The sequence below is a fragment of the Aptenodytes patagonicus genome, chromosome 5, assembly GCF_965638725.1.
Source record: "Aptenodytes patagonicus chromosome 5, bAptPat1.pri.cur, whole genome shotgun sequence".
NCBI lineage: Eukaryota > Metazoa > Chordata > Aves > Sphenisciformes > Spheniscidae > Aptenodytes > Aptenodytes patagonicus.
In genome coordinates, this window is record NC_134953.1 from 5,218,180 (window position 1) to 5,228,584 (window position 10,405).

At 44.1% G+C, this 10,405-nt stretch overlaps 1 protein-coding gene across 1 annotated transcript; it reads right to left on the reverse strand.

Moving 5' to 3' along the window:
* Positions 1–904: 904 nt before the first annotated feature.
* On the reverse strand, positions 905–9,465 carry PPIF (peptidylprolyl isomerase F). The gene is made up of 6 exons (XM_076338389.1): positions 9,214–9,465; positions 6,921–6,951; positions 5,939–6,027; positions 3,627–3,723; positions 2,736–2,811; positions 905–2,331 (listed from the first exon to the last, which is right to left on the reverse strand). The coding sequence occupies exons 1-6, from the start codon at positions 9,400–9,402 to the stop codon at positions 2,196–2,198; spliced, it is 618 nt and encodes a 205-aa protein (XP_076194504.1). The 5' UTR covers positions 9,403–9,465; the 3' UTR covers positions 905–2,195.
* Positions 9,466–10,405: the final 940 nt, after the last annotated feature.

Below are 10,405 nucleotides of genomic sequence, written 5' to 3' on the forward strand. Positions count from 1 at the left end.
GAAGTTAGGGCATAAATGTGTCTGTAAAAGCCACAGCCGTATGTAATACATTGTTATAACATGCATAATGCTATTACTTATTTAAGGCTTAACACAGTTCTGAGAAAATGGACAGGTTTGTGGCAAAGCATCTTCCATTGGGCTTTCCAGTCTACAAACACCGCTGATACACAGGAAGATGCTAAATTGTTAAGGTCATCTCTGATCACACAGCAAGGAAGGAGCTTTTCCTCAATTGTCCAGCAAAAAGCCGGAATCACCAACTTATCAAAAAGGAATTCAGAAATTTAAAAAAAACACCCAGTAAAATTACACTTTCCCAGTATCTCTGCAAACTGATGGAATAAATCAGGCGAGAACCTGAACCGCTATCCGTATACCAGATATTTTAGATTCACTAGCGAGAGGCAAAGCATGGACCCGTCCCTCGCTGGCTGTATCTCTGAACGACAGCACGGCTTCTGAATACCACTAGATCAGACCCGTTGCAAAGTGGACGGAATAGAATAGCCCGAGCAAACACAACAGGTTTCAGCTCTTCACACTCCTGCTTTCAAGTAAGTGTGCAAAGTCATATTTAAGAAAGGAACAGACTTTTGTTGTGGTAGAACTACATTTAATTATTTTTCATATACAAATTAAAAGAACACAAAAAAAAAAATCATTATTCTATCAAACTGAAATAAGCCAAACCAGCACAAATTAGTATTTCAAAAATACTACAAAGAAAGGTGAAACAGCTATAATGGAAAGAATAAAAAGCTTTTCAATTCCATTTTCTGCAAAATTACACTCTGAATACTGTCTCGTACACACAAGAATGCAGCCCTCAGTGGAAAAAAAATCCAGTGCAAAATAGTTTTAAACCCACATATTACCAGGATGCAATGGAAGTAAATTCACATTTGAAGAGAGCCATCACATTTTATTTTTCTTTTCAGTGACAAGATTATTGCACAAAAACAGTCAAGTGCTTTTCCCCCCAAACATTAATACTTTACAGCTTTAGTGATTCTAAAAGTGATGTTGTGAGGTTCCAGCACTTGTTACCGCTCAAGCACTCCACATAAAACATACCGGTTTATACAGATGAAATGTGTTTATCTGATCAGCTGAATTCTTTCCTTCTCGTGCATCAACCCCAACAATAATGATTTTGCTGCACCAATTAGGCCTTGTGATTTTGTGGTGACCAATTTTGACTTCTGATGATGATGCACGAGAAGAAATCGTAATCCACGTAATACCCAAGGTGGGCCGACTTCGCGGGACCAACAGGACGAAAAAGCAATGAAACCTATTTCTCACTCAAGCAAGCTCACTATACTCTGATTATATTCTCAAAGTACAAAAATAGGCTATCTATCGAGAACTGTGCTGCATTCCTCACAGAACCAGATCTCAGAGCAGAACTGCACTTCAAGTAACTTCACAGTTGCATAATAAAAAAGTCCCAGGATCTTTCGGCTGATTTGTGGTGTTACTGCCCAGGTGGAGCTCTAGTAGTAGGCTAACTCAACCTGAAGCAATTTACTTAACCCAAAAGTCAAACCGCTCCATTGAAGCAAGGTAAGGTAGAGTTCAGTTTTAAACAGTGGTCTGAGACTACAAAAAAAAAGATTAAACCAGAATTAATTTTAAAAAACCCACAACCACACATTAATTCTATTGGACAGACTTAAAATTGAGACAGGAAGAAAATGTCTGACAGTCGTGTTGCAGCCAGCCTTGAAAGCACTAGTTAGGATTTTTTCAAAATGATGAGACAAATAACAGAATAGGCGTCTATTAGCACCGAAGGAAACACGGTATTCCTCAGTTTATATCTAACCCCCAGCTATAGAACATTTAGTTGTCAACTCCACCACCGATTCTAACACCTGAAACACCCAAATGCTAAGAACAGTATCAATGCTGCAGTCAGACACGCTCTGGGCGACCGTACTACTTCTTTCAAAATGCAATGGGACTCTACCAAATCGACACAGTGTGACTACCAAAGTAGCTCAGTTAAAACATTTCAGTTATTGTTTTATGCTTTTAATCAACATTATTCAATATAAATATAAAAGTTGGACCAAGCGAAATAGAAAATATGGTTCCATAGGTGCTATTCATGGGATCAGAAATGTTGGGGTTTTTTTATGATTCATTTTTCACAGCATCAAAGTTGTCCTGAATGGTAGGGCAAAAGGCTAGGACAGCTGGCCACAGTCAGTAATGACAATCTTTTTGGAGGTCTTTCCACTCTTGGAACCAAAGCTCTCAATTTTTTTCACGACGTCCATCCCTTCCTTCACATGCCCAAAAACAACATGTTTTCCATCTAGCCTGTAAAAAAAATAAACAAAGGCAGTTTTACTTAAAACAACGTAAAGACTGGACCAAACCGAGCTCAGTGAAGGGATGTTAGCAGATCTTCATAGCTCTCACCTGCTGACCAACTCATTGGTAAATGCACAACTGCTCTACAAGTGACATGAAATACTTCTAGCTCTGGACCTTAGAAGCATTACGAGGGACAGTGGCCTTGTTACCCTCACAGCCCGCACAACACAATTTATTTTCCATTGTGAGTTGAGTAATTTGGAAGTTAAAAACAAAACCCCCAAAACAAAACAAACAAACAAAAAACCATCAACCCACAAACAAAAAAAACCCGACCCTAAAAAAACCCCAAACCCTCCAGATCCAGGCATCAATTCATCAGTTAATACGCAGGGCTGAGAACCTACCAGTCAGTTTTTGCAGTGCAAATGAAGAACTGAGATCCATTTGTGTTGGGTCCTGCATTGGCCATTGAAAGAACACCTAGAAAAAACAGCGGCAGCAGCTTATTAGGTTGGTGTAACAAGTATGCAGTGGAGAAGACAATCTTCCTCTGCACATTTAGGGTAAAGATGGACAGACAGAAGATGCAACGGTCTCGCATCGTCTCCAAATGATTTCTAATGCCAGCTTCTTGTCTTTGACTATTCCCTCAAGCCCAGCCTCCCTTCTTTCCACAGTAAGAATGTTAGTAATATAATTAGTTGTACACGTCTTGAACGTGATTAACATGAGGTAACCCCTACTGTGGTTCAACAGCAGCAGTAGTTTCCTGTGATGAGGAAGTAACAATCCGAGAGACTACAGAACTCAATCAGATGTTCTTATGTATGGCTTTTCCTTTATTTTTTTCTCGACTTAATTTGAGCTTAAAAAGACATGCTTGTGTTATCTAGTAAATAAGAAATCCCAGATTGCTTTGTTTCACTTCTGCAGTAATCATGTAAGTAAAAATTCAAGTCTACGACTTACGGAAGGGGAAAATAAAAGCAGCAACCTCACCTTTGTAGAATTTGTAAGTAAAATACAGAAAAACCATACTTTATTTTGCGCAGTCCCTTTTATAGTAAGAGCAAGAGCGGCGATGTCACCCCTTACAGGCTGACTTGTATTTGTACAGCAGTCTACACAAATAAGCACATGCCAGGGACAACGCACTGTTAAACTTCCTTGATATTTCTGTAACTACCAAGTGCCCCCCACATCTAAAAAACCTTGTTTTTTTTAAAATACATCTTCATAAACAATGCTTCATTATAGATTAGTCATCAGAAGGTAGAAAGAATACGTTTATTTACCAGGTCCTACATGCTTAAGTATGAAATTTTCATCTGGAAATCTACTGCCATAAATGGATTTTCCACCGGTTCCATTATGATTCGTAAAGTCACCACCCTGAAACAGAAATGGCTATTAACTTTACTAGCACACAAGCATTATTCTACATCAGAAGTGATGCTATTGAAAATACACTCATTTGCTCTAACTTAAAAGTAATAAAATCAGCAAATTTTCTTCAGGTTAAGAATGAGTATGGCCACGTGAGGATTTAAAACCGTGTAACTAGATGAAGATACAATCAAGCTAAAAGTAAATTTCTGCTCCAGATACTGCTGATATTCTCCAACTGACATCCATAGCTCCAACAACCACCTTTCTGTGCTACCAGCCTTGCTCCCAAACGTGATGCAACAAATAGCAGTAATTCTGAGAAACACCTCAAAGGCCTCAAAACAAAATCACCCAAATTCATTACCATGGGCAAGACCTGAGAACTTTTTGTTTTCCCTTTCTTTCTTTCTCCCAGCAGGTATAAATACTGGTCAGGATCTCCATTATTACTATCTGCTATTTCTAGGTTTTGTTGTTTAAGTGTTACACCTGAGCTATTTTAAACTTCCCTCAACTATATGCTGTTTGTTGGGACAGATGTGACCACCTGGCCTAGGTTAGACACACAATGCCCTCCCCCCCCCCCCAAAAAAAAAACCAAACCAAACACCAGCCACAGCAACTCCCAAAGGCAGATACTAAACATTGCTTCCAGCAATCTGCCATCTCCTCTCCCAGAAACGACACCACCCATGCCAGCAAATAACTCGTACCTAACAAGTATGTGATGTTCATCGTTCCATTCTCACCTTGAGCAATCTATTACAGGTGGTGTTACACCTACTCCTACGCAGTCCCAGAAGTATGCTCTGCATGCTGCATGCCACGTGGAGGCATCTGAATTGCCAAGTCCTGGGTCTGATGACCTCCAATTAGGCTATACCAATTGCCTGAATCATATTAACGCTCCATCTCAACAAGCGGAAAGGCCTCTACTGTTTCCTCTCACTTCAAACTATTTGAAACCTACGACGGCATTTCCACTTTGGTAATGACTACCAAGAAATTCCTAAACATCAATTCATCATCTCACCGTACCACGGAGTCAACCACCTAGTATCCTCATTTCGGGTCCATTTGTGGGGACAAAACAGGGACGCAAGGAGAACAGGCTTACACGGAACTTAACAAATTAGTGGTAGAACTGAGAACAGGATTTCTATTTTTCTTATATTTATGTATTTCTGACCCCAGCAAGCCTTCTAAACTTTGTCCCTTTGTCAGCGTCACAAAACTTTAGTTTGCATTTCAAAGGCAAGAAAACAGGTCCTTTACAGCACTTGTCCCCTTTCTCTTCTTAGAAATAGGTCATAAGATTAGGGCTTCTTGTTCTGACAGCTGTATTTTTACCTTTAAAAAAAAAAGGGGGCAGGTAAAGCACGCTTACTATAACCTTCATCTCAAAACTTTTTAGAGCCATTCTACAATGCAGTGCTGTGGAAATGTAGCTTCTTTTAAGGGAAGAGAGGACCACCAGGAATCATACAATCCGGTGCACTACAGCAGCTAAAATCCTGCTCATCTGCCAAGCACAGTAGAAAAAAGGCTTTCAAAAAGGCTTTTTCTGGTTTTTTTTTGTTGTTGTTGCTGCTCCTGTTTAAGAAAAAATTGCTAACGTGCATGGACTTTAATTCAGAATTTGGAAAGATTCATCCCTTAAATCAAAACAAAATCCATTTCAGGTGTGTCACCCCAAAAATCTACCCCAACCAACCCTTTTGGTTCCCTCTTCCCCTCCACATTCGGGAGATGTTCAGAAAAAAAATAATTATTTTTTTTTTCTAAAAAACACATTCTCTATTGTGAACAGATTATTCCACTGGGAATAAAGAATGGACATGTTGTTTTCTTAGCTCACTTAGAACACAAGGTTGATTGTCCTTCTACCCACAAATGCTTCTCCCAGGCAAGTGCCATTTTGCCAAATGCGCCCCACACTAAAGTACACTGCTATACAAAAGCTGAAAGCCTTAAGCCAGTTTTTTTAAGACAGTCTACACGTAATTTACATTTATTTGTACAAAAGATACACTAAGCAACAGCCATAGCAAAAAGATCAGAAACGCAAGTCACGCCGTCACTTCTTTATGCTGCAGTTGGCAAAGGTTAGAGCAGAGCCACTTAAAAGGTTACTACGAGTCTAACCAGTTCTAAACATATATAAATAACATACAGATAAATTTAATAGCAAAAGTAAAAAAAACCCAAACACCGTTACCTGGCACATAAATGAAGGAATCACTCTGTGAAAAGTGGATCCTTTATATCCAAATCCTTTTTCACCAGTACAAAGAGCTCTAAAGTTTTCTGTGAAAACAGAGCATAAAGTATTATGTTGCCATACGTGATACATGATATAATCAAACACAACTAGATTAACTATGTCCCGAGTTTACACACATCAAAAAATTTATAGTATCTTTAAGGTATTATTGATTTATTAGTTGTTTCCGTGCTTTAAAAAACCTCTGCTATAAAGCTAAGGAGAAAAAGCTTCTTTAGCCTCCAAACAAGGTACAAACACAACCCTTTCCCACCTCACCTCCCTTTTACTTTGCTGTTGTATCTTAAATTCCAGCCTGCCCTCCGCCTCCCCAAACCCACCACTCTGGAGTCAAAGATTTCATTTTCTGACTTTTATGCGTTTGTTCTCTATAGTAATTCTGAAGATGATGCTTTTTTTTTTTTTTTAGAAGGACATACATCTACTGGGAACTGAAAGAAAAATACAAGTTTTTCAGAATCACGAAGTAAACAGATGAGGAAGGAAGCACGTGATAAAACACAAAATCTTTGTAATATGAGTGCACTGATCAGCTAGCAACAAGGAAAACAAAACCCTGTGTGCTCTTTGGAAACTCTAAGAGACACCATCCCTTTGGTTTACCCTTTCCCATTTGTTTTGGGGTTTGATTTTAATGCAGACTAATGTGTTAAACATATTTATTCACCACTGATAACCGAACACATGGACTGTACTGTCTTAGCACAAATTACAAAATGAAACTATTTGGAACAACAACAAATTGTAACTCCTCGCTAGCACTGCTCTGACAAAGTTTGTATCATATTTCTCTATTTGACAAATGGGGATGGAACATGGAAATAGTTTCCAAAAGGTGACAGAATATTCTTGTTCCTGAAAATCACAATCTAAACCTTAAAAATTTAAGTATGAAATTCTGGAGATGCTGCCTTACCTGCTGTCTTCGGAACCACGTCAGCTTTCAGCTGTTAAAGAAAAATAAACAAATTAGTAAGTCAGCTTTTTCATACATACATAGAAAAACTTCTGCATGGGAGGCTGGTACAACTGAACCCTATTCCAAAGTGATGAGCTATCTGAAATCACAAGCAACCCAAAATTCCAAGAACACCTAAAGACTTTCCAAGCATTTGGCTAGTAATTAAAAATATCCCCTCAATGCAACTTTTGGCCAGTTCATGAAGAGCAACTTGAGCAGCATCTGATTATTTCATTGATCAACACAATACTTTAACAATAACTAAGAAGAATCTTTACGATGGACCCCAAGGATCAAAGCCAGTTTGCATACAACTGGAGAGATCAAGGTCTCCCCAGCACAGAACTATCCTGTTGAAATCTGCAGGAAAGGCAAAGGAAAAAGAGGAGCAGAAACTGTATATCAAAATTGACTCGTGATGTTACATACACATTTATTACCAACAAAAATTTCTGATTTTGATTAGCGTGCATCTTTTTACTAATCTTAAAAATGTATGGTATTATAATTGCCTGGAAAAAGTCACATAAAAATGGCCATATCAGGTCAGACCAAAGTTTTATCTAGTCACACAACCTGAGAGTGGCCAGCAGCAGACACCTAGAAACAGCATAGCTGTGGCAAGAAGTTAATGTTCCTTCCCTAGGATGCTCTCCTCGGATACCTATAATTTGCAGCTGAATCCAACCACAACTTAGCCAAGGATTCAAGGCGATGATGCAACACATTCAGATATTCTGTAAACCGGGCACACTAAAAATCTTTAACATGGAAATGAAATGCTGCCAAGGAAATATAGTAACATTAATGCTATTTTTTATAACGCCATCCAGCTATTTATTAAATCTCACTGATGAGTAAGGAACTTGCAAAGCAATATTTTTACCTGTGACTCCCTCAAACGCTCCCTCCTGAGAACATGAGAGCTGGTAGTGTCCAATTAATTTACATGCTCACACTTTCAATGAAAAAAAATGAATTGGGCTCTAGCCTCAAGGAAAACCCTTTTAGAGAGAACCCTTATGAACTACATTTTAAAAAAATCCATCGAGGGTGCTGGAGGCAGAAGGCCACACTGAATTCCCTCAGTAGGCTGCAATTCAGAAGAGCAGCATTCCCTCTCCAGCGCATGGTTCTGGAGCACTGCCCTCATTCCTTCCCGCACGCAACACATTTATTCAGAGGCACGTGCCCGGCCCTAGGGATACATGGTACACCACAATTAAAGTCTTGGCGCTTATCATGCTTTTCGTAAGAGCAGAGCGCACCACGGTTTTCCTGTTGAGGCCTTCTTTAAATGGCCGAGTATTTCAGAGACTGAATTTTTAATGATAAAGCTGGTTGCTAGCTGGCTGTTGAGCTAGCTGCCAGTTCAAACAGAGCCGTGCAAACCTTTCAAGGCTCATGAAGTAGGAAACTCAAAAGAGGCCGTACCTCAGAAAACCAAAGACTAAGATTCAAACAATAAGCGCCCAGGAAAAAAAAAAGGGAAAAACAGGATGAAGATGGAAGAGTGGCTGAAGACCTCTATGGGCGCGCTGCCCCAGGAGGATGCCCGCCTCAGGAGGATGCCCACCCCTGGGCGGCCAGCCGAGGGTCCAGCCGTTCACTGACAGTGCAGGACCCCCAGAGCTGCGCTGGGCCTTTGGGCGCTTTGTGGCTTCTCGAACCATGCTTGTTTCTCTCCAGCGAGCGGTACGCTTCAGTAGCAAGTTTACTCTCGTCCAGTATTGCAGCTTTCATACAATGGTTCAAAGTCTTCTTCCACCGAGGCTCCCTGCCACAGCACGGCCCAACCTCCACCTCGGGGGCCGCAGTTACCCCCGAGCGCTAAGCCCCACAGACCCGTCCCGCGGGGATGACTTTAGTTACCGACTGCCGACACAGGCGAGCGTTGCCGCGACAAACCGAAGACAGCTGCCCCACTCCAGCCCTCTTCGACCCCTGCTCGCCTCCCACCTGGGAGAGAGCCCTCTCACCCAGGGAGCAGAGGCCCGAGGGCGGCCGGGCGGCGGCTCCAGCAGCCCGGCGAGGGACACCACCCCCCGGGCCCCCTTCTCACGCCCGCACCAGGGGCGGCTGTACCTTCCCCGCGGCGCCGGTCAACGGCGCCGGTCGCCGCGCCAGCCGCCCCCCCGCGGGCCTGCCCTGACCTTGCCGCTCACCGCCCGCCATGCCAGGGCGCCCCGCCGCCCTCGGCTCCCCGGGCACCGTCCCTTGGGCCCCGCCGCAGCTCGGGAGCTCCCACCTCCAGCACGACGCGTCCCAGCGGCTGGTTGTCGGCGCCCACGTCCAAGTACACCACCGGGTTCGGCGGGCCGGCGCCGGCCGCGCAGCAACCGCGGACACCGGCCGCCCACATGCAGGCGAGCCCCGGCGGCGGCAGCAGGTCCCCGGGCGGGCGAAGCAGGCGGCGGGCGGCGCTCAGCGCCAGCATGCCGCGGGCGGGCAGCGGGCAGGCGGGCAGGGCAGGCAGGCGGGCGGTCTGGCGCACACACCGGCACACACAAGGACACGCGGGCGGTGCCGCCGCGGCCTTTTATGGGCTCCGCCGCGGCGCCACAGCGCCCGCTGGGGGCGGCGCGCAGGGCAAAATGGCGGCGGGTGCGCTGTGGGGCAGCGCGGCTGAGAGGCGCCCCGGGGCGCCGGTGACCGCCGGCTGCCGTCCGGGCTCAGCCGCGGGGTGCCGGCGGCCGGCTCCGGGCGGGACGGAGGGAGGGGGCCAGTGCTTTTCCTTGACAACGAGCCGTTGCGGGCTCCGGCTGCCCTCACGGCTGCCAAGCAGGCATCTCGGCGCCTGCCATTTTGCAATGACGGTTAGGGGCTGTTGGGGGGTTTTTTTTGCTTTATTTGTTTGGGTGGTGGTTGGTTTTTTTGCACATTTCCTCACAGCCCCTTAACCCCAGGGATCGACAGCGAGAGGAAGCTTCTAAAATTTCATAATTCCACGCAACGCCTTTGGGCTTGTCCCGCAGGCCCCAAGGGGAGCACCTCAGGGGGAACGGCCGCACTGCCGCCACCACACACGCGGGGTAGTTGGGCGCAGTGGAGAAATGGGAGTCATGGGCTGCCCCTGCAGCGTCACTCAGGGACAGCACCCAGGGAGTGACATCATGACACATGACGAAACAGGTGCACCTGCGCACGTACCTGTGGTGTCACCCTGGCATCCCAGACCCCTGGGGGCACCCATGACATCGTTTCAGAGCCTGACCGTGGCTTTGCCAGGAAACCTGCCTGAGGGACTACAAAAGTGAGTAGCAGTAGTCCAGGTTAAATGGTTTATAAAAGGGAATACTGTTCACGTTTTATATTAAAATAACATTTATCATCTTAGTTTTCCCAACTTAGCAACTTAGATCAAAATACGTAGTACATATTTTAGTCATATTCAGATACTGTTTTTAAATCCTCCCCAGTTGCCTTCCTGATTCTGTATA

What these genes read in the sequence shown, in the direction of transcription:
- PPIF (XM_076338389.1), bottom strand. Translation starts at nt 9,402, where the DNA reads ATGCTGGCGCTGAGCGCCGCCCGCCGCCTGCTTCGCCCGCCCGGGGAC. An exon ending in TTCCTTCATTTATGTGCCAG is followed by an intron (nt 3,724 to 5,938) that starts GTAACGGTGTTT and finishes TTTCTGTTTCAG; the next exon opens with GGTGGTGACTTTACGAATCA. An exon ending in ACTTAAGCATGTAGGACCTG is followed by an intron (nt 2,812 to 3,626) that starts GTAAATAAACGT and finishes TGTTTTTTCTAG; the next exon opens with GTGTTCTTTCAATGGCCAAT.